The sequence below is a fragment of the Montipora foliosa genome, chromosome 1, assembly GCF_036669935.1.
Source record: "Montipora foliosa isolate CH-2021 chromosome 1, ASM3666993v2, whole genome shotgun sequence".
In the NCBI taxonomy this organism is placed as follows: Eukaryota; Metazoa; Cnidaria; class Anthozoa; order Scleractinia; family Acroporidae; genus Montipora; species Montipora foliosa.
This window is the reverse complement of record NC_090869.1, coordinates 42,393,844-42,418,843: the sequence shown is the minus strand read 5'-3', so window position 1 is coordinate 42,418,843 and position 25,000 is coordinate 42,393,844. Positions and strand designations below refer to the sequence as shown.

The window sequence follows — 25,000 nt, the reverse complement described above, 5'->3', positions numbered from 1 at the left end:
TACTGAACTGTGACTTGGCGTGTAATCAAATTATGGATCAACAAGAGAGAGTTGTATTTTCAATTGTTCCCATTTTGCTTTTAATTCTGCTGCTTGCACAAGCGTGTATAATTCGCTTCCTTCTTACAAACATGTACAACTATTTAGATCTTGGGACCCAAGAAAGTGCAGCGGTTTTGTTAATTAACCGTAGATGGCAAGGACACAGAGAAAGAAGAGCGCGCAGGCAAGTCTGGATTTACCCTCGACCACAGGGATGGTTTGAGGAAATGTATAATAACCGGCTCCTTCGAGCCCTTTGGAAAGACCATTTCAGGGTAACACAGGAAACATTCTACTTCATTTGCCAGCTCGTTGAAAGGGACTTACAGAAAGAAGACGTGTGTCTAAGAAAAGCTATTCCCGGCCATAAAAGAGCTGCAATAGCTCTTTGGCGATATGGATGTGGAAACTCATACCGGACGACTGGGATTACCTTTGGGATAGGAAAATCGACGGTTATAAAGATATGTGACGAACTTTCAAGTGCATGTATTCAGAAGAAAGACGATTTTATTGAATTTCCATCAGGTAAAGAGGAGTTGAACTTAGCAATTAGAAGAATGAAAAGTATTGCTGGTTTACCAAATGTTGTTGGTGCTTTAGACGGCTCACATGTGGAAATCGAAGCTCCAACATCTTGTCACGAGGACAAATTTAATAGAAAAGAGAAGTATTCTATAAACCTCCAAGGTACGGTGGATGGAACTGGTATGTTTATTGACGTTAGCACTGGTTGGCCAGGCAGCATGGATGATGTTAGAGTATTGAGATTAAGCTCCCTATATAGAAAGGCAACAAATGATGAAATATTAACGGAGCCGGAAAAAATTATGGAAGGTGTTCCAGTAAGACCCCTTATTCTTGGTGACTCAGCTTATCCACTATTGAATGAAGGGGTAGTTTCTAAAGAAACTGTGGTGCTGCGTCGGTGGGGAAGTAGTATACAAAAATTTGGTTTATCAACGGAGTTGATAATGTAAATTGACCACCGTACAGAGATTCTAAAAGCTGACGTTTCGAGCGTTAGCCCTTCGTCAGAGCGAAATATGAGGATTCGCTCTGACGAAGGGCTAACGCTCGAAACGTCAGCTTTTAGAATCTCTGTACGGTGGTCAATTTATACTATCAACTCCGTTGATAAACCAAATTTTTGTTATCCACTATTGCCCTGGCTCATTGGCCCATACCCTCAATCTGCTACCATGACACATGATCAGACGATTTGATAAAGCAATGAATAAGAGCCGTGTAGTGGTAGAACAAGCTTTTGGCAAACTAAAGTGCAGATGGAGGTGCCTACTGAAGGTTCTTGAGGAAAGTACAAGGAAAGTCCTGCTACTATACTAGCTTGCTGCATCTTACATAACATCTGTGCGTTAAGATCGGATGAATTTGATGATGATTTCGACAGCGATGATGATGACGATGACGATGACGATGGTGGTGCTCATCCCCCCAATGCACAAGGAAGACTTACTCACCAAGCCCTTACAGACTTTTTAGCTAACAATTGAATGGAATGCTAAATATCAGTATAGAACATATTCATTTTTAGTAAGATATCGGAGTGGATTTATAGCTCCACTAAAACAAAACGTTATTAAGCTGTGTATGAAAATACCAATTATATCGCTTTGCAACTTGGCATGCACATAAGTTTCTTTGGTACATGCGTACATAACCAAACGTTTTAAAAAATTAGATATAAAATAGATTACACGCCTAACTGTAAAAATACTAACACCACTGTGCAGTTCAAATTGAATTCCAGCTAAATATCACAGCTGCAGTTGGCATTTAAACTCCAGCGAATTCAGTAAAAAATGAAAAAGCTAGGTCAGGTTTTGGAGGAATTTCCTGCCTTGAGGACCTCGCCTAATTCCCTAATTGCACTAGTCTGCTCATCTGATTTCTTCAAATATGAGAATAGCTGGTCTCGTTCTTCTTCCCTCCTCTTAGCATTCTCAGTCTCCACTTTTAAAAATTCTTAGTAGGCATCTTCTTCCTCATCAGCAACATACTTGCGTTGTTTGGCTTTCTTTCCTTTTTTGCCTTTTGCGGGTGTTGGTGGTGACGGGGAGGGTGATTTGGACGATGACGCCTTACTGGATAACGAATTGCAAGGACGCTTTGCTCTGCTAGGTGTTTTCTGTGGAGGAGTTGTTGCCTCCTCTTCATGTAGAGCCCGCTTGCGATTCTGAGTTACGCAAGCAGAAAGGGGCGCATCGAAGGTTGAGTCGTTGTCATCACTTTGACTGGTCTGTAGACTTAGGTCACTGGACGGACTCTGCGAATACAGTTCACTCGAGATGGTACTGGTGTCACCTGCATCAATAGGTTGGTCATTGGTGCCTGCCTCTACTACGTACGTTTTTGTCACTGTGTCCCGAGTACCCCATATCTCGTCTAAATCCGCAAACTCCAGGAATCCTTTGATTTCTTCGCTTTCTTCCCCGGTAGCCTTACTTTTGTCTTAAACATTTTTATACTTTTTATTAAGGTTTGTAATTTTGTCACGACATTGCTTTGCATCCTTCTTCCCTGCAAAGGAATTCATTTAGGTGCTTTCACTGTTCATGCGTTTTGCGGTTTTCTCCCACATAACATCTTGGCTTCTTCCGCGATCTTTGCGCTCGTATTCCTGGTGGTATACTGTTACGAGGATTTTAACTTCTCCCTCACTCCAACGTGTTCTTCTGCGTGGATATTGTAGTTTTGCGTGACAACTCTGTTTGACCTGGCGTCTCAGGGCCTGAGCTTGTTTGGGATGAAAAAGCCTGTTTGTTCGCACCACCAGGCAATTCTTGTTAGTGAAACCTCCCAGGGATTGTATCCCAATACACATCAAAAAGCATTGGGCCTAGTGGAGGTGCGAATCATCAGGTGGAGGGATAACAAATGGAAACGAACTGCTCAGGGCACGAGGTGCTGACGTTCTACGAAAACAGAGCGAAAAACCAAATCATTAAAATGTAAGATTTGCGTAGCTTGCACTAAAGTAATTCACATGTCCATTTTCCCTGTACTTCCCTTCGTAGACGTTCAAAAAGGTTTTTGCGGGCTTTTTACTATTTATTTGCTAAAGACTACATTTACGAAATGGGTTTATCTTTGCTCTTTTTGGATTGCATGTTTTAGTCACTTCGACATAGGATATAAATTTTTCTTCTTATATTACTTTTCAGGGTTTGGAAAATAAAAGCAAAACAAAATAGATCAACTGTTGTACCATGCCAGGAACATCCCATGCAAAAATTACCTTCAACCCACAAAGCCTTAAGACTATTTTGAAGAGAATTTTCATGTGTACTGAATGGCTAAGAATAAAGTAAATCCACACTTACCTAAAACTTGTAAAGGATGAAGAATTTGCGCTGTTGAAATCCATGTTCGCTCAAACACATGCACCAATGAGCGGGAAAATATATTTCATGTTTATAAAATATGAATCCACAAATGTATTGTAATTACTGGGTTTGTCCAAAAAGATGACAAACTGTCAACAAAGCAAGCATTGTTTAGATGAACAAGAGATGTACCCACCTCTTTTTTTTGGTAACTAGATTATTATCTGGGGTCAAGTCAACTTTGCTCTTGCTGCTGATGTCAGGGCAACTTACCAGAGTTGGGTTTACCATGGTAAACTGAAAATTGGGGGTCACCTTTGCGGTGCCGTTAACCATGGTACCTCGACCAGCAATGACAAGAAAACTAGCCAATGATGTCTGCTGTTAGCTTGAATGGCGACATTCAAACTTTTTCAGGCCTTCTTCATTTTTTAGTGAGTTTTACAAAATATGTGAGGCAGCGAGGCATGCATTAAGAAGGAAAACGTTACCTGAAAGCTAACCATGGTAAATAAGCATCTTGTCTCTCGCTCTATTTCTCTGAGCTTTTCTTTGTGGCAATTTGCTCTTCTTCTCCTTTTTCGGCTTCTCTCAGGGATTTCTTCGCTTAAATTTCTCAAATTTTGTGGCCTCTTCTCCCGTGCTCATTCCTGCTCTTTATCCCTTGGCTTGTCACTAATATGATTTCCCACCAGAAAAATGCGGGTTTCCAAATACAATGCTGCCACATGATTTCACAGGTGTGTGTGACTGACAACAGTTGTCTTCATTGCTAAACCCAGAGTTGAAATGAAAACGATAACGATGCTTGGTAACCACACAGGCATTTAACAAGGAAAGTCTGGACATGGAAAAGGTCACTTCTGCATCAGCTGTGCGTGAATATCATGTTTATCAAGACGTTGGAAGCCATCGATCAGAGAAAAACTTGTTGCTAAACGAGAATTCAACAACCGCATGGACAAACACGCCATGAAAGTAGTATAGTGAGGGGGAGATTCCATGTCAGTTAGAGTTAGACTGCTCAAACAAATTGCAAATGAAATGCTTAAAAGAACTACATCCGGGTTTAGAACCTGACGATGCAAACAAACGGCTCCTTTAGGAGCCACCACTTCTCCAGAAAGCAGTGATCAACAACAGGTTTCAATACTGTATGTTTAATCTTTAGATACTGAAGGTTTTCAGTTCAATTTGTGACCCCTGCAAGCCGGTTTACTCCCTCTGAAAGCAATGGTCTCGTGTATAAGCCGCACCTGTGATTTTTGGCTCAAAACCTAAGCAAAAAGGTGCGGCTTATACGCAAGTCCTTACAGTACCCGATTAGAGGTCAGTGTCCTCATAACCAGTCTCCCACAGTATCCTCCTTAGAAAGCTGAACTATACTCTAATGAAATCCTTCAAGCAGACATTAACAAGACCTAGGCATGATTCAAACCAATTGGTCGTTTCTCTCCCCTAATACATAAATGACTACCTTTGACTCCTTGGCTGCATCATAGATTGACCTTGGGGCATGGGGGATAGTATGATTTGACAGGGCATGCTCTGTTGCACATAGGGCAATCATAAATTTGAACTGCAGGGTGTTTCACATATCCTCTTACCTTAGTGTCTCCATCTTTTGCAAGGTTCTCTTTAATACCTGTACAACCACTGGAAATCACCGCTACTTGCCCATCATGTCACACACAGGTTTTGCAACTTGGTGTGCCCTTTCATCTCAACCCTTACTCCCACATCTTGAGACAAGCACTTACTAAATGCCAACAGTCTCTTTGCCGAGTAATGAAACGTAAAAGCTACTTCCTGCAGGGTTATGTTTCTCACCAAGGGCACCTTACAGGCATGACCAATTGCCAAGTTCAAAGAGTGAGCCTTACAGTGGACATAAACCGTGTCAGGTATGTGATGCCTGATAATTGCTTGGACACCTCTGTGATTCTCTCCCATGTGTGCCGCCCCAACATGGCCCAGTGTGTGCTTGCGGTCAACATCCAGGACCTAGCCCTGCTGGTTCTCTAGAAACCTCTCAGCCAGCACCTGACCAGTGGTACTCTCAGTCTGTAAAAACCCTACAAACTCCTTCTGTACCTGCACTTTCTTGCTGTCCTCTTGCCTGTGTACAAAACAAACACAAATAGAAAGTTTCTCCATTGTGTCACAATCTGTTGCCTCATCTGCCAGAATAGCATAGTAGGGGGGTGCATTGCAATTATTAGCTAGTGAACCATGGATTTGGTTTGGGGCAAAGTTATATTGTCTCGTTTTGGATTGTTGGATAGGTATATTTTGCTTTTTTCTCCGTGCCTGCAAGGTGAGTGGCTAGAACTGGATCTGTTTTTGTCTGAAAGTTGAGCAAAACGAGGAAGCTGCTATTGTTTCTGTATCCTGTGAGAGCTATGTTGTGTTGCCCACACAGTAGAACAATGATTGTACAATTTGAGGATCTGAGTATATTTCTCGACAGTGTCATTTATTTGTGTTGAAAGGTGGCAGTAAATATCATAATGCCTACCAGTAATGTCATGAAGAAAATTATCTCCCTTGTGCAGTCTGAACCGCCTTTAGGAGAGCTAAAGATACATGTACCTGATTGGTAATTGCCACTTCTTTTGCTTTCAAATAATACACAATAATTGCAGCATTGGAATATGTGAGAAATTTGTTATTTGTAAGCCATACGTGGTTTAACTCTCGCTGTTTTTCTCTTATTCATCTTGAGGGAAACTTAAAGTTGTTTGAGCTGCACCATTTTTCTTCCTTTAGCTTTGTTGAGATTTCATCTTTTTGCAGATCACCATAGCTTAGCTCTGCAATATCAGGATAGGTCGGAAAATATGTGGTGAGGGTTGCATTGATGATCTGGGTAAAGAAGTTGAATTGTGTTTGTTGTGAGCACTATGAGGAGGTTTGTCGTGTCACATACTTCCTTTTGAGCCAATGTACTATCACATTGGGAAGGGGGATCGACTTCCTGTTGATGCTGTTGAATAAAGAAATCCTCAATTTGTTTATTATCTTTTGAAGCCATTTTTATGAAAGTGATTTGTGAATACTGGGTATTTTCAGTGTCAGCATAATGCACATGCCTTTTCTTTGGTTACTTTGCATGTGACCTGAATTTGCCTGTGAGAAAAACAGCATTTTGTCATTGGAGCGAATTTTTTTGGAGTAAGAAAAATCCACATTCTCTAAAGACCACTGATTAAGGTTTATGTAAAATAACACTATTTATATAGTTCTCTTGCTGATTGATCAATTGAAGTCAAGCATTTTGAATGATCAGCATACGTCCATTCCTCTTTCTTTCTAACAGTTAAGGGCTCACAGCACTCAAAAGCTGCTGTAAGGTGGAAATAAACAGTCAACTCCATTTTTGTGATCCCCAAAGATCCCCAAAGGTGAGCAGCAATCACCGCAGGAAAGAGTTCTTGGTATGCGATAGATTGCCTGGCCTTATCCTTTAGAGTCGATTTCAAGCTCGGTGCGCAAATGGCGCCCTTCCCCGCACCCCCGGGACAATGTTGTGTTTTTAAGGTTTTCTACGAGCCTTGTCGACAGCGGTACAACATTGATTAGGGTGTTGGAGGGAGGGGTATCCCGGAAACATACTTTTTGGACAAGTTTGAATGTGTAGTTGCCAGTGTGCTCTGTTGGCAACTGTCTCACCTAATTTTGTCACCGATTGTCTGTTTCAGAAAATTTCCTTTATACCCTTTATAAGGGCACCTATAGTCCAGTCTGACCGTCAATATGACCACATGAGTGAAAGACTTTTTACAGGTCTAAAAAATTGTGGATAGTTTATTATTCTCGTTTTCGAGTGTGAAGAATACGTTGTCCTGTGGGAAGCGAAGATTGTGACGTAAGTGCAAAGGACCTGTTCACATTTGCCTTCTTTTATACGCTATTTGTCAGTAGAGTTAAAGTATGGATTTGTTAAAGGGTTATGCCTCTAACTCCAATTCATCAGAAGAAGCGGATTTTGTTGGTCGAATTGGTGTTACAGATGAACGTGAAACAGACATGGTGGCTGTTAATACAGCCGGGGAACACATTTACTTTCCACGCTCAAATTGTTACGTCAGTGCAAAAAGTGGTGGTGGGAAATGAATGTTTTTGGGAGTAAAGAAACAATATTTTCCTATTTACCACGAGTAATCACGAGTAACCACAAGATTATTATAAAAAGATAATGTAATCATTCTACTTGTCAATTATGGTTACTCGTGGTTACTCTTGGCCACTCCTCCGCGGTGTTCCTAAAATCAGAGTACGGCACTGTTTGCTGTTCTTTTTTTGTCCCAGGAGTTATCAACTGTCTTTGCTATTTATATTTCCCTCTTTTTTATGGGTCATATTCCTTGTAACAAGTTGAAATGGAATTATGTATGGTGAATTTCAAAAGGGAATGATAAACGTCATGCAATGTTCCGAAAGTACCACTTTATTTCAAGGTATGTCAAATCCAAAACACTGCACAAATCGTCTTGAAATTGTCATTATTTAGTACGATGTCCTTTCTCTCAATAATAAGGGTTTGTGGCATGAACTTAACTTTGCTGGACGTTCGACATCCACATTTTGGCCATTTATATATGTTCTGATTCCTATATGACATGACAACGCGTAAAGATGCTATTGAAATGTGTTTAATTTATATATTAATGCAAAAAACGCTTATCAGAAGTCGTCATTACACTTCATACAAAGTTTTTTCATACAGACAATCGGCGTCAAAATTGTTGAGACACTCTTATCCTTTAGAGTCGATTTCAAGCTCGGTGCGGAAATGGCCCCCTCCCCCGCACCCCCAGGACAATGTTGTGTTTTTCCTGTTTTCTACGAGCCTTCTTGACAGTGGTACAACATTGATTAGGGTGGGGGGTATCCCGGAAACATACTTTTTGGACAAGTTTTCTTTGCAAACAATGAATGTGTCGTTGCCAGTGTGCTCTGTTGGCAACTGTCTCAATAATTTTGTCGCCGTTTGCAGAAACTGCTGCCACCACTGAAGGTCAAGACGAAATTCCTGGTTAATCCGAACAGGATGGTCCTTGTTACGGAAGCAGCACAGTAAATCAATAAACTGACGGAGAAAGCCTCTCCCTGGCCAAACTACCTTAGTGGCATGGTGCAAGTGGCCAATAAGGGACTCCAATTCCCGCTTGCTGCACCAGCCACGGGGCATCCACGAATGAATGAGTTCTCCCATACCAATGAGAGAACTTTTGGACAACAAACCGCAAACTCAAACAACTTGACAACTTTATTGCAGCAAATATGGCCTGACCTACAATCAGCGACAAAATTGTTGACACAACCATTTCTACCCCCTATGACGCATTGGTTCTATCTTTTGCCTCCTTAAGTAGTCCAATTCATCCCCCTTTCCCCCAAACAATGTTGTGCCGTCATTCCTGTGACATTTAGGTACAAACTGGCAACATTGAATGGGGAGGGTGGGGGGGAGTCTTCTCAATAATTTAGAGCATGATTCAAAGGATAGTTGTATTTTGCACTTAAAATGCACTTTTCACACACAATGTGTCAATTAATTTTGTCGCTGATTGTCTGAAACAGATTTTTTGTGGCATTGCCATTAGTTGTTCATTTAACGCAGCAAACCTTACCTACCGCGTTATTTGGAGGAAAAGAACAGTTTATGCCTTAGTATTGGGTTACATTTATTTATTTCCGTCATTATAGAGAAACATTTTTTTCTTAGTCCAAATAAGTTAGGGACGACGAACATGCAGTCAGTAATTTGAGCCACTCAAATATTTGACGCTGCGAGTCACCTCATTATCTTGCAGTTGTCTAGTAAACAAATTTCAGCGTCCTATTCGAAAGATCTGAAAAACATGGAAATGCTGAATGGTTATGACACTGATGAGTTATCATCAGAAGAAAGCAACAAGGAGATTTTAGAAAGGCAAGTGTATTTGATAACCTACAGCCAAACGGATGAAGTTAGATTCCCAAGTAGGAAATCATTTGCAGACGCGGTATTGTTTTCATGTAACGATACACCCGCAAAGGTTGTTCAGTGGTGGTGTTGCCTGGAAAAGCACTCCTCAAATGTGGCATTTCTGTTCCTTTTTCGACTATTCACTCCAACTATTACAGTGCATGGCAATACGTCACAAAGCGTGGGTCATCCAGATCTGGCAGTAGGAGAATGCGTGAACAGTTGTAATGGTCAATGGCTAAGTTGTGCATGCGAAGTGTTGCAGTGTAATAGAGTAGAAGAAGGCTATTTTGCTGGGCAAGTTTACGAACTTTTGGAGAAGGGTCACGGGAAATGTAGAAACATAATGATCGTAGGTGCAGCTAATTGTGGGAAAACATTTCTTCTCAACCCACTGAATGTCATTGATAACACATTTTAAAACCCAGATTGGACCAGTTTCGCTTGGGTTGGAGCAGAGAAGGCAGAGGTACTTTTCTTAAATGACTTCCGATGGTCCTCGTCTGTAATACATTGGCATGATTTTTTGCTTCTTCCAGAGGGCCAGCTGGTGCACTTACCAGCCCTTAAGTCGCATTATGCAAAAGACATTGTTTTCACTGGAGATACACCAATTTTTGCGACAGGAAAGAATACCATTGTCTTTGTAAAGAACAGTTTGTTGGACGAGAAAGAGACATAAATGATGAATGTGCGCTGGAAAATATTCCACTTTCATGCGCAAATTCCGAGAGAAAAACAAAAAGAACTGCCAGCCTGTGGCAAATGCTTTGCCACTTTAATTTTGGGTGAAGAAGAATAGTTTCAATAACCGTTATAGATTCCTCATGGTTAACCACGGTTAACCATAAGTGTAAAATGATACTACAAGTAGTATCTTGTTTATAGTTGTGGTTAACTGTGGCTGATTGTTGATTCTACCACTTTTTTCAACTCTTTCAATGCATTTTGAATCTTAGAGAAACGATATTGATATCTTGTGCATTCTAAGTGGGCATTTTAGTGAAAATATGGAAGAGGAAAAAGATGAAATAAAAGAGATCATTGTAGATCAAGCGATTGTGTACATGTCACACAAAATTGTAACGCCAAACATAGCGATGTCACAGTATTTAATGTCAAAGGTATTTTTCTACAAGTTTTTTTCCATTTTCATGAAAGATTAGTTGCATCAATGTTTTGTATGTGAACCTTTATTCCAGATTATTGTGTCAATTCTGTTGTTCATTGATGCGATGGTATTATCAATGAAATTTTGATCGAGGTTTTTGAATGTTGTCATAACACGTGCTGGAAACTCTTCATAGGTTTCGAAGGTGATGTTCTTTTTTATAGCATCTTGTTGTAGCATCCTTTTTACGATATGGAAAATGTTTTCAATCGGATTTAAATCCGGGCTTCTTGGTGGTATAGCCATGAGCTTTGCACCTGTTCTTCTCCAGGCAGCACGAGCGAGTGCACTGTTCTGACTGGGATCGCCGTCTTGAATAAATAGCTTTGAACCCTTCTGAGATCCTTCAAACATTCTCTCAAACTCCCTTTCAATCAGTGTGCTAAAGTAGTTCCCGTTAAGAGAGTCATATTTTTCACATAGAATAGTGCCTTTCCCATAGCTTATTGCCACGAAACATTTCACTAAACGCCCTCCTGATCCGCAGTGCAATCCTTTTCCTGTACAACAAGGAGCTAATCCCTCTTGAGGGTTGCACCAGATCTTCCCTCTGGGAGCGCGGGCTTGATCTAAAGGATTGTACTTGTGTATAAAACTTACTCCAAGGTAGAACGCAATATCTTCTGTCCAAACGTTGTCGTGGAACTCTGTCTTCATTTTTTCGCAAATTGTAGATGCTTTTTAAAGTCTGTGTTTAGTAGAACACCCTTCTTTTGACTGTTTAAGTACCGATAGCCATTCAAGTGAAGGGAGCGTTGCACTGTTCTTCAAGAAACCTGTGAAATATTCAAATCCGCCCTTTCCATAAGTCGCTTCACCGTAAAATTACCATCTTCCTTCCTCAAATTGGTTATGCAGCGCAAAAGGAAACGTTCCTGGCGTTTGCTTAACTTTCTTGGACGACTGGGGCCTCTCCCTTTCTGTTGCACTTCAAAAGTTCTCCTCATTTTTGGCCCGTTTACAATTCTATAAACAGTGGAATGAGACAGTTTAAACTTTTCCATAATTTCAGATTGTTTCAGTCTTTCGTACTTTTGTGCAATGCACACTAGTGCACGAGTTTGATCTGGGATTTTGCCATGATCAACCATGTTGTGAACAGTTTGGAAACCAAAAAAAAAAAAAAAACAGTTTGGAAACCCAACCAGTCGATTGTAACGTCACCAGAAAATGACATAATCAACCCTAATTAGCGCGTGGTGTGTGAGGCCCAGACCCTAAATAAATTAATAAAAAGTACTAATGGTGTAGTCACTTTCATGTTACAACTGAGTTGGAAATGTAATTTCTTGTCAAGAAATGTGCGATATTATAGTTCGGACAATCAGTGACAATATTGTTCACATATTAACCATTTCTACTCCCTATGATGCATTGGTTCTATCTTTTAGCCTTCTTAGGTAGTCCAATTCATCTCCCTTCCCCCCAAACAATGTTGTGCCGTCGTTCCTGTGACATTTAGGTACAAACTGGCAACATTGAATGGGGAGGGGGGGGGGGAGTCTTCTCAATAATTTAGAGCATGATTCAAATGATAGTTGTATTTTACACTTAAAATGCACTTTTCACACACAATGTGTTAACTAATTTTGTCGCTGATTGTAGCTACTGTTGACAAAAATGAGGTAATGCATCTTAACAAGTAATTTGATGACTAAAGGTCAGGAAATATGGAAGGAAAAACTAAGGTAATCAGCAAAGATAAAAAGGCAAAAATCAGGAAAACAAGAAGGCGCATCCACTAATGCCTGGTTTTCAAGGTGGACAAGGGCACGGAGGAGGGAGAAGCAGATCTGTGTTGCGATCATGTAAAGACGTTTTGTAAAAACAACAGGAGCATTCTGACGCACAGGGGAAACCCGCGCAGGTGCTGCAGAGATAGGCAAACCGACACAAAGCAAATTGTGCCGAACAGCAGCCCCTGTTCCACGACCGGAAAATGACCTGAGAGGAGTCAGCTCCAGATGGTTCAGGTAGCTGGCTCAAGGAACCACCAGACCCAGAATGCACAGAGGTCCCAGCAGCATGAAAATTGTAAAGTTGAACGTTCGTGGTCGACCAGTCCATGAGCTTCATCACCGCAGCGTGCTGGCGGAAGGGCTGATCGTATGCCAGCCAACACGACCACTGAACTGGTGGTATGTGCGCAGGATGAAAAGATTGTAAGAAGTTAAATCTTTCCGGCGTTGGGGAAAAATACAACGTCAGAATCAGCGTGAAAAATGCAAAGGCTTCGGACCAGGTCACAATGTCCTTGATGCGTTGGCGTTGCTTTTTAGCACTTGGCAAAAACATTTACTGCCCGTCCAGGAATGCTTGCGACTCTGGCTCAGTCGGAACAATGTTGACTGAAAGCAAATCCCCCAAATCCACGTACTTTCTGGCAACAATTTGGCTGACTGTTTTCGCTGGAATTGGTAAAAAACCAGGGTCAACTACAACCGGCTGTTGGAGTAGTGGTCCCGATGGCAGGTTTGCAGCCAAAGTGCTGTTGCTGAGTGGCACTGGGACAGAAGTGCCCGCCGTGATCAACGTGCTTGAAATCGGTGAGTGCGGGGTTGCAAAAGTGGCAACAAAGGATTGCACAGTAAAATTAGACCTACCTTGCATGGCTGAAGGTGAAGATGTTGCCTGTTGCTCCGGAAGGGCACTCTGCAAGCAGAGCCTCCTTTTATCTTTTTCTTTACTGAGGAGGGGAAGAGAAGGAGAAAAGGAGGCTCTGCCCAAGTCATGTCAACTCTTTGAAGCCGCCACAGCCCAAACTTCTGACTAGTCAATCTTGTTTTTTACTGGTCAAATCGGTTTTTCCAGTGCAATGCAGTGCAGTGTCAATTTAGTGTCAATTTAGTGATAAAACCAATGGTTATAATTGAGCCCGCTGTACCATGAAAAACCAAGATGGCGGCGAGATCTGAAATATTAGTGGTGGTATGTGCACAGGATGAAAAGCTTGTAAGAAGTTAAATCTTTCCGGCGTTGGGGAAAAATATGACGTCAGAATCAGCGTGAAAATTGCAAAGGCTTCGGACCAGGTCACAATGTCCTTGATGTGTTGGCATTGCTTTTTAGCACTTGGCAAAGACATTTTACTTCCCGTCCAGGAATGCTTGCGACTTTGGCTCAGTCGGAACAATGTTGACTGAAAGCAAATCCCCCAAATCCACGTACTTTCCGGCAACAATTTGGCTAACTGTTTTCGCCGGAATTGGTAAAAAACCGGGGCCAACTACAACCGGCTAGATGGCGGCGAGATCTGGCATATTAGGCTTGGGTTCGAGACTGCATCCTGGCAACATGCTCACATAAAGATCTTACTCGATTCATGCAGAGAGTTTCTCGAGAACGCCAAAATCGAGCAAGCAAAAGAAAGGCTGTGCTAGCAGGGTGCAGAAGGGCAACTCCAGAAGCTAAAAAGGTTGCCGTTTGCTGCGACAGGCTGGGCGATGGAATGGGAACATCCCTAGAAGCTGCTTGTAGCTTCACACTAACTGAATTTCCAGGCAAATTGCTGGAGCTAGAGCCAGGGCCTTTTTCTGCCGCTAACGAGGCCTTCACGGCATGGACAATTACAGTGATTAGAGTGGGATCATAGACACTAGCAGCAACAACTGGAGCGGAAACTGTTGAAGATGTTTATGGCGCCGAGATTGCCGCAGAAGCAAACGATGAAGGACCAGTCGACTCGGCGTGCAGAAGGGTATCTGATGACGAGCTCTCGCCATCCAAACTAGCAGCCAAACTATTAGTGAATTTAAGATTGAGCACTACGGTTGAATGACTACGGTTGGACGAGCAGGAGAGCTCTGGTTCTTGTCGATGGTGGATTGGATCGAGTACAAACCATTTGGCACAAAAAAAAGAGATTTAAGATTGTAAGCAAGCAAGCTGCTACGGTTGAATCACTTATCGACGGCCATCATGTGAAAAATGTCATTTCATGAACTTCGTGAAGCCTTAGTTTGCGCTTTTTCTGATGGAGTGATCACTGAAGAAGAGTTTCTTCACTGGGAATACGAGCCTTTCAGCCTCGATAACTTTGACAGTAGTGAAGCTAGAGCTGAATTTAGAGTAGACAAAGGAGAGATCCCTTCATTGGTTAACGCTTTACAGGTCCCAGAATATTTTCGATGCCCTCAAGGAACAGGTAAAGCTGTCCACAAATTCACTTGTCTCATTTCGTTTGCATAACTGAGATCAATGAACAAGTCTTACTAAATGCACTAACTGTCAAAACTAAAGCAAATTTGACAGCAATGAAATAAATGTTTCTTTCAAAATCAGGTGAAGAAGGACTATGTTGACTCTTAAAGCGACTAGCCTACCCTTGCCGTTACCATGATCTAATCCACCGTTTTGGCCATCCAGTGCCGGAGCTTTGCATGATTAGTAATACAGTCCTCAACTGGATTTATGAAAACCATTCTCACCGATTAACTAGCCCTATATCAAGAAAAGGGAGTCCTCTAGAAAATTGTTTTGGATTTGTGGACGGAACTGTACATCAAATTTCAAGACCTGGTGATAACCAGCATGTGGTGTACAATGTGTACAGTGTACAGTGGTCAGTGGTCGTCGAACAAGATGGCTGCAAGATTTGAAGCTCTAAGATAAAAAAGGAAAGATCAATTTTTCGTGTCCTTTTTTCTTTTTATATCTACGTAATAGTATGTTGTGATTTTGTGTTACTATGTCGTCAAATAAGCGAGGAAAATCGAAGCAGTCTGGTGAAGCATTAGAGGAGGATTTTGAAGCGTTTGTATGTGAATCGCTGGCAAACTTGTGCAGTGGTCAAAGCAGGATTATGCAAGATATCTCGAAGCTACAAGATAAAGTTCGGGGGAATGAAGTAGCCTTGGACGCGATATCCAAAAAGTTTAACACTCTTAATGAAAGCCTAGAGGGACTCAAGGGCGAGCTCCACGATGCAAGATGTAAAGTAGATGAAGTTGAATGCACTGTCAACAATTATGCGAAGCAAATTGAAGACCTGTATGAACGACTCCTGTCCCTTGAGAGGTATTCGCGAGAATACAATCTTCGTTGCAATAATGTTGCTGAATCTCCTAGCGAGGACTGTCGCCAAAAAATCCGTGACATCTTATCTAATCAGCTTAATATCGAACCAGTAATAGAAAATGCTCATCGAATTGGTCCCCGAAGTGACAATAAACCTAGAACGATAATATGCAAGTTTCTTTATCGTCCGGAAAGGTTGAGAGTCCTTCAAAAGAAGCGTGATCTCCAAGATGGTGTTTGGGTGACTGAAGATCTAATTTGGGAGGACAGAGAAAAGAAGAAAAAGCTTAAGGATGTGATGAAAGTAGCATTTGAAAGTGGAAAAAAACCGAGATTTCATCGAGGGAAACTTTACATAGATGGAGCTATATATGGAAATACCTAGATGCTTATTTTATGGTCAGGTTTGTTGAAATTTGTAGTTATTTCCAAGCTTGAGCCACAAAACTTATAGATTAATTTCAGATTGACTGATGAATAGTGATGCGAATGACCCAGATTTGAACATACAGTCTTTTAATGATCATGGTATATACACTGTTGAGGAGTTAAATGAACTTTCTAGTGTAGTCCGACCGCAACTGTCGGCTCTCCATCTAAACATTAGAAGCTTAAACAAACATTATAATGAGCTATGTGCTTTTTTAGATACCATATCCATTCAGTTCGATCTAATTGCTTGCTCAGAAACGTGGATTGCGCCTCAAGTTGATACAGACTGTTTTGATATTCAGGGTTATAACATGCTAATGGACAATCACTTGTTTTCAACTGGGGGCGGGGTTGCATTTTACTTAAAATCGAGCTTTGATTATTCTCTGAGAAATGATTTAAAGATGGATTGTATTGAAAATATCTGGGTAGAGACAAATGACTTGTTAATTGGCGTTATTTATAATCCTCCTGGCAGATCTCAACGTGAATTTCTCGAGCAATTTGAACATGTTCTACATGCCATTTTTTTGTCTAAGCGAAAGTGCCTAATTTTAGGTGATATTAATATTAACACACTTGTTAGAAGCGCGATTGCAAAAGAATACCTCAATCTGATTCATTCTGAAGGCTTTAATCCCTTGATATTTGAAGCTACACGTAGTACCGAGACAACAATAAGTTGCATAGATCATATACACTCCAATTTCGTATCTTCAAGTTCGAGCGGTAGCATTGCAGTCGAGATAGCCGACCATTTGCCTGTTTTTACTTTTTCTTATGATCCCACACTAAGCCCCTTTCCCGATGTAATTGAAATTAGAGATTTTAAAAAGTTTGATAAAAATGCTTTCTGTGATGCACTGAGGTGCGAAGACTGGTTGCCTGTATTTAAGTGTAATGATGCGAATGAAAGTTTGACCAGATTCCTACATTCCTTTAATAAGATTAGTAATCGACATGCACCACTCAAATCGATCAAAATTAAAGGCAAGACTAATAAACCTTGGATAACCGGAGGTCTGCGGAAATCAATCAAACTTAGAAATTATTTGTATAAAAAATGGTTGACAACCCGTTGCATTAGTTATTATAATCAATATAAAATTTACCGTAATAAAATTGTGGCAATTAACAAACTTTCTCGCTCATTATATTATGCTCGGGTTTTTAAAGACTCTCGTAATACTAAGAAAATGTGGGATAACGTTAACCTAATAATTAATAAAAAGCGTCCATCTTCGCACATTGATAATTTACAAGTTGGTAATAAAAATCTACAGCAACCAGTTACGATATCAAATGCTATCAATACGTATTTTCGTAACATTCCAACTGAGCTTGCATCAAAACTTCCCACTACAAATCGCCGTTTCTCGCATTACATGAAGAGAAAAAAGGGTAAGTTTCACTTTAATAAAGTCAATGAAGTTGAAGTGTTCTTATTGCTAGAAAATATTGATACTAGGAAATCAATTGGGGTTGATAAGGTCCACCCTTTGCTGTTATCTTCCGGTTCACTGGAAATATTTAAACCATTGACATATATTATAAACTTGACACTTGAACAAGGTATCTTTCCTGACAGTTTAAAAATTGCCAAAGTCATCCCGATTTTCAAACAAGGATCTCGTCTTTTGTGTAATAACTACCGGCCTATCTCAGTTCTTCCAGCTCTAAGTAAAATATTTGAGAGATGCATTCTTAATCAATTAACGTTCTATTTTACTATTGAAAATATCTTGATACCTAACCAATACGGTTTTAGATCTGACAACACTACAACTGACTGTTTAGTAGATTTAATAGACGAGATAACATAAGCCCTTGATGAAGGATGTTATGCTGTATCCCTATTTTTAGATCTAAGTAAAGCTTTCGATACAGTCAATCACTCGATTCTGTTGTCTAAACTAAATTTTTATGGAATAAGAGATGTTGAAAACCAATGGTTTAGGTCCTATTTAATCAAAAGGAAGCGAAGAGTGTATGTTAATGGAGCTGAGTCTAGTCTTCTTTCCGTAAATTCAGGAGTGCCACAAGGGTCGATCTTGGGTCCTTTTCTTTTCTTAGTTTACATAAATGATATAGTAAATGCAACTAATTATTTATCCTTAAGACTATTTGCCGATGATACCTCCTTGACTGCGACTGGTAGGGATCTCGATGCATTGCTACACCTAATAAACTCTGAATTACCCGCTATTTATGACTGGCTATGCTCAAATAAGCTAACTTTAAATTTAACTAAGACAAAATATATAGTATTCCAACCACGGCAAAAACTTAATTATAACTTATACACCCCTCTTAAACTAGCGGATCAGTATCTTGAACAGTCTCACAGTGTTAACTACTTAGGATTAATTATTGATTGTTCCCTATCATGGCACCATCATATTGATTATATTAGTAGTAAAATCAGTAAAAGCATAAATATTATTGCAAAATTAAAACGTCATGTACCCAACAAATCTTTAACAAGTATCTATTATGCACTTATATATCCTTATTTAACTTATGGCTGCGTATTGTGGGGTAATAACTACGAAGCTGCCATATCTCAAGTGGTAAAGCTGCAAAACAAAGCTTTAAGAATCATCAGTGAGGTACCAATTCGTGAGCATATTACTCCCCATTATGTTAATCTTGGCCTAATTAAATTTCCTGATATTGTGAAGTTAAAAACTTGTCAACTATTTTATGATCTTATCGTAAATAACAAACCATCAAATCTTACTCTATCTTTTGTATCTGAGCAACATAATTATACTACTCGAAGCACATCCTTACAGTATCTAAATCCCAGTTCCTTTAGAACAAATATAAGGAAATTCTGCCCGACAATTATTGGATGTTATTATTGGATATTCCTCTATTCATTCGTAGTTTGTCAAATAAACATCTATTTAAAAGATATCTCTTTCAGAATTATTTTGCTCAGTACTAACTACTGCACCCCTTAACTATGTGTTCCTCCTTTCCTTTCACTTATTGTAATTATCTTTTATCTTAAAATAAAATGTAACTTAATTTAAAGGGCATCTAACTAGTTTACCTATATCGTTGCCCTTCTCCGTTTATTCCATGTAGTGAGCTTTTTAGACCTTGTAATTCTCTAAGTAAATGGGGAAATAAATAAATGAAATGAAATAAATGAAATGAAATGAATGGTCACAAACGTGTGCACGCCATAAAGTTTCAGGCAGTTGTGATCCCCAGTGGTTTAGTTGCTAACTTATATGGACCCGTTGAAGGACTGCGTCATGATGCTGGGATGCTTAAAGAATCAGGGCTTCTCAACATCTTACAAAGAAGGGCAGTAACACCTACTGGAGATTTTCTTTACATTTATGGAGATCCTGCCTATCCTCTCCGACCACATTTGATTGGTCCTTACCGTGACAACCCACTGACCCCACAGATGAGGGCGTTTATTAAAGCCATGACTGAAGTTAGGGTATCCGTAGAATGGCTTTTTAGCGATATAGCTGAAAGCTTTAAATTCATAGATTATAAAAAAATCTCAAACTTGGGATGAGTGCAGTAGGTAAACAATACATTATAAGTGTTCTTTTCAGGAACATCCTTACATGTTTGTATGGAAATACAACTTCTAACTTTTTTGAGGTAGAACCCCCCTCACTGTTGCAATATTTGGCATAGAAATGACATATAAGTATCCTAATATGTACCAGAGAACTTTGATGAGGCAGATTTTGGGGGAATTGAGACTCGCTGCTTCAATTACTTATACACAATTTTAATGTAGAGACACTTTACAAACAACAAACCCATGTTTGAAAAAAAAGGTTTTTGTATTACTAATTTTCACTGTTCTTAAACTTGTTATTTCAATGTTCACTAATGAAAATCCAGCAAGTGCACAGCATGAACAAAGCTACTTATCATTTTGGTTTAGTTTACATACAACTGCAAGCATTAATGTTTGCATTTGCTGCATCTGTTGCTGCTGCATTTGTAACTGTTGCTGTATAAGATCCTGGCGCTTTGCTTCAAGGGAAGCCATCTCTCGTTTATGGGCAATGTCCTCCCTCCTGGCTTCTGATTCCTTTTCAGCCATCTCCTTTTTAAAACTTATTTCTTCTTTCCTAGCTTCTTCCTCTTTTTCAGATCTGACTTGAAGAAATTGTAGAGCCTCGCTTGTCCTTCTCCTTCTCTTTTGAAAGTGTTCCCTAACGCTCCTCTGATCTCTGGGTGAATCTTTGAACGCTTGTAAACAGTTTAAATTGTCTGCCACCTCTTTCCATTTTTGCCCTGCTAGTTTCCTGCTTCTTTCAGCAAAGTATAATCTTTATCGCTTGTCCAGCGAAAAGTTCCACTAAAATGCAAATGATTTAAAATCATAGGTTAACATGTTATGACTGTTTAAGATCCTAGTTTAAAACTGAGTGCCGAAGATGAGGTTAGCTAGACACATATGGTTTAAACAGATATTATTTAAACTTAACAAGCTTACTTGTTGTTTCTCGCAGCGGCCGCTGACGTAGTGACCCTGTCAAAAAAGCAAAAATAATTTTTAACAATAAGCAAATAAACAATTAAAAACATTCGAAAATTTCAACCTATTTCATGTAGCGATCTACTTCAAAGCTATTGGTTTACTTACGAACTTCCACCGTGGATATCCATGCTTTCGCTCCCACACCGCTTCATAAACTCTGAAAATAAAACGAAAAAAAAAAGAAATCAGTGTCACTTCTTTAAGAAACAAACGAACCTTACTGGAAAACTCAGAAAGTAAATCGAAAAGAAAAAGAAATTTGGTATTTCTTTGAGTAACATACGAAATTCTCACCTTTGAACTCACACGTCGTAGATCTTTGACTACAGCAAGAAAAGCTGTAAAAACTTACCGTAGTGAAACACGACGGTAAGGAAAACACCATCCCATAACTTTTACGCAGGTGAAAAAAGATTAACCCAGATCCTGTGTACTCGTCCAACCGTAGCTGTTAACCGTAGTCTTAAATCTTAAATTCCCTATTGTTGGTTCGACGAGCAGTCATTGTACAAGCAGAAACAGCAAGCAAGCAAAAAGCAAAGCACAAACTGGCACGCAAACAGCAAGCTATTGGAAAAACACTTTGCGAAGAACTGCAAGCCAGCAACTGCGTATATAAGTCACAAGATGCTCCTGTGAGAGGTATCGGGCGACCCCTAGTATAGCTGGGGAAACTGTTGACCAGCATTGCTTCGAGGTTAACCTTTCCTAAATTACATTTAGCCACATATAAACTGTCAACTCCATTTTTGTGGTCAAAACTATTTCAAAGTTCTATATAATTTGTTTGCTTTGTTAATAGCCTTAAAGCATTATTAATATACAAAATTGAGAGGCGTTCTTGTATGTTTCAAACGAAAACGTTGATATAGGGGGAGCGGGGTTCGCTATTGAAAAGTAAGCAAAAGAAAACACCACCTTATCATAGAAATTGTTGTTAAGCTCATCCTTAAGGTGGCTGGAACCAATTTCACTACTTTCAAGAGACCTTATTAGAAGGGTTGTCCCTATAACACTGTATCACATAACAGCAATGTTATGGTGATATTTTAAAACTGCGGATAGTTCTTTCTCAGATTGCTAATGACTATTCTACAATAAAAATGAGGGTCACCAAGTTCGTTTTTGAGATATAAGCAAGTAAAGAACTAGAAATAAGGTAAAGAAAAAAAATGTGGGGGGTGTTTTTCGAGAGCTTTCATGTTGCCATGGTAACATATTACGTCACAATAATGGACATATTTTGTTAAGCAATAATTCGTGTTTCATATGATACCATAACGTTGCTGTTTCGTGATACAGTATAGTAGTGATAACCCTCTTAATGAGAAGTCTCTTGGAAGCGGTGAAACTGGTTCCAGCCACCTTAAGTAATGGCTTAAAGGCCCCTTACTGCCCTGCCATCAGTAGCTGTTTGTCTGAAGGATGCAGTTGATTCTGCATGATCATCACATCTCGATTCTTCTCTTGTATACCTTTGAAGGTTATCAGTATGGTGTGTCCTCTACCCATCAAATGGAATGATTTGAACTTCTCTCCCCAAGTTGAATCTGAGTTTTACCTTTTGAACATTCCTTTCCATTAAGTATACACCCTTTGTGGGACATCTGTTAATTGAGCTGGATCAAGTTAAACAATGAGAGTTGATTGTCCTTTTTCATTCTGTTTTGTTGCTTTGTTTTTACAGTGTGAGTTATTATTGTTGAAGTCTGTTTGTTGTAGCTATTAATTTTTGTATTATTTCTCAAAAGGCATTTATTTCCACTATGTCTGAAGAAATGGATTTCAACCATGCCAAAGCATCTAGTCTTTTGAACTCTCTTTTCCCGTCCATAGAGGAGGTAAGAGCTCACCTTGGACTGATATACTGAGAATAGTCGAAATACTCTCAAAACCTCATGGTTTGTGTGAACATTGATATAAGAGATCATTGTTGTCAATCAATATTTTTAGAAGTTTAAATTTAGGAAACTGTAATGTGTGTTTATTTTTAAACAGGCTTAGTGAAATGCGATTTTTGTTTTCGTTGTTTACTGCATTGTTTTTGTATAGCATTTAGTTTACACCTCACTAAGAACAGATGCAAGTCAAAATGTTTTCGTGAAGTTTATTGGTTCAAATGTAGTTGTGTAAAGGAAACTTAAAGAAAACGCCTTTGGATCGTTGATAGAACATGTGTTGAATTTATTCTAAATACATTTGTTTTTCAGCATGTTTTCACATGAACATTAACAACGTTGAAAACTGAGAGATTCTGAAGTAACAAATTTATTGAACTCGTGACCTAATGTGGCTATTGTTTTAAGCACTCAGAATTTTTCCTTGTATATCCAAGTCAGTGATAGATAGATTCATTCATAATTTAATTGGGCAATTATTTTACCTTTGGTTATTTGTTGTTCAATTAAGAAGTGAGATGTTTTCACATGTTTTCATTGTTGACCCTTATTTTCAAGGACATAGAGATTAAGTCACACAAATATTGGAAGCGTCACATTAGAGTGAAAAAAAGACTTTCACGACTGTTGGTAGAAGATGAAAGCCGACTTAGCTACATGAGAAATTATTTGAAGTATGGCTCCTGTGAATGCCTTACAAAGGTTATAAAGGTGAAGTTGCTGTTTTCGTGTCATGTGAAAGCCTCAACATTTGCTTTACTTTGGCTCCCTGTCGCCTCTCTCAGACTTTCCAAACTGCCATAGCTCCTTCATTGTTATAATGATGAAGTCAACCTTTATGCTGATGTTTTGATTATTTCCTGTTTTTATTTAGGGCAGAGTTCAAAAGTTCAATGAAGTGGTGACCCAGCATGTTGAGACCCTTGGAGATACTAAGGTAAAAATGGTTTTTAAAGATTGGGTAGCATCAGTGAGTCGTTAATCAATTTTGAATGAGTGTCTGTCTGACAAAGCTCATTGTCTTGTGACCAATCCAATAGTTATTTGCAAGTAGAAAATTTATTAACTTTTTGTCGTTTGCTCTTGCTTCGAAAGTTACCAATTCTCTTTTTCTCAGAATGCCACTAAGGCAAGACCAACAAGCTCTAAACAGACCGTTTCAGAAATAATTTTCATCTCGCCCATTTGGCCACTCCCAAACTATAGTACACGGGAAACAACTCCATTTTACAGCATGTGTATAGCACAGGAAACATTCAGCTTTAGTAAGAAGTGAACTTTATTGATTTGGGTCCATAGTGTTTCACCGCAAGGGTCAAGGAAGCTATTCAAGTGAAACTTCACCCAACCATGTCAAGGGAAACAAAATTCCAAATTTATCATGCCCTTGATCAAGGAATGTAGGAGGTTCAAAAGGGATTTTATTCAGATAATTGTGAAAGTAGACCCTATTACAAACAAAGCTACCATTGAGAAAAAAATGACGAGCTATGATAAGTCAATCTCATCTCATTAAGATTAACGGTAAGCAGGTTTTCCTTGGTAATCTACATCTAAAGTGATTATTATATTAGACAGGTTATACTTGGCTGTTAGTTTTGAAACCACCTCACAACCTTTTCACAATGACTGATTGGTTGAATAATTCAGTTGATGTACCTTGGAGCTATGCATGTAGGCAGAGTCAGACAAATATATAACTGTGTGTTAAAACTACTGCAAAAGGCTGATGGCATTCTGGCTTTATAGAAGCTGAATCAGTAAGTTTAAAATGGTATTAAAATCTACATACACCATAAACCAAGTGTTTGTAAAAGCCATGGAACAAGCAACATAAAATTGTACAGGTGATCATCAGCCAGGAATCGTTATTCTATCACCACTGTCCGTAACTTAAGACATTTAGGCATGTAGGAGCAACGTGACTACATTACTTGACATCTCATTGTTCAGAAGTGCCAACAGAAACTTGATGTGAGCCCCCCAATTATGTAACAACTGTACACAACCCATGAGAAAGCCACTTAAAGGCCCCCTGTGGGCAAGCATCTGTGAACTCTCGCATCAAAACATACACAGTTGCTTACCTGTTGAACTGGTTAATTCCAGCACTTTTCCAGTGGGTTACCAACAGCTTTTCCAACATCTTCAACGCTTTCACCAATGCTTTCTTCAACACGTCCAGCAGTTGTCAATTTTTCCAATGCCTCATGCTTTCCAACTGCTTTTGCAATGCTTTCAATGAAGAGTGCAAGTCTAGGTAACTAATGGATCTTCCTTCCCTTTCTTGTCATGAGAAGTGTGCATTATAATTATTCACAATTTGAGTCACGAGAAGATCAAACAACAGCTGAGTTTAAGTGCATGTATCAATATTAAAGTAGTGATGTTAATAACAAGAGTTCGTTTGATTCAATGGTTTAGCTTGACTGTTTACGTTTTGAATATACTCTTCCTTTCTGAAGCTTCACTTTGACACCTATGGTACTGGTTTCATGTCGTCCACATCTTGCTGTGAGATTATAAGAATTAAAGGTTCGCAACAAATTGATTTTCTTCAAATCCTGTTAATATTTTTGGGGTTTTAAAAGAGGG

The 25,000-nt window shown here is 39.5% G+C and overlaps 1 protein-coding gene across 5 annotated transcripts in view; it reads left to right on the top strand.

Moving 5' to 3' along the window:
- Positions 1–25,000, top strand: part of LOC137998847 (uncharacterized) — a 76,004-nt gene that overhangs the window by 28,199 nt on the left and 22,805 nt on the right. For 3 of the 5 annotated variants that reach the window (XR_011122833.1, XM_068844681.1, XM_068844700.1), the window contains exons 3-5: positions 22,259–22,348; positions 22,964–23,116; positions 23,280–23,342. Coding sequence is in view for 4 of the 5 variants with exons in the window: in XM_068844681.1 (XP_068700782.1) it covers positions 22,259–22,348; positions 22,964–23,116; positions 23,280–23,342 (306 nt within the window). In the remaining variant the exon portion in view is untranslated. The remainder of the gene's footprint in view (positions 1–22,258; positions 22,349–22,963; positions 23,117–23,279; positions 23,343–25,000) is intronic. The other 2 variants (XM_068844692.1, XM_068844709.1) reach the window with 1 other exon arrangement.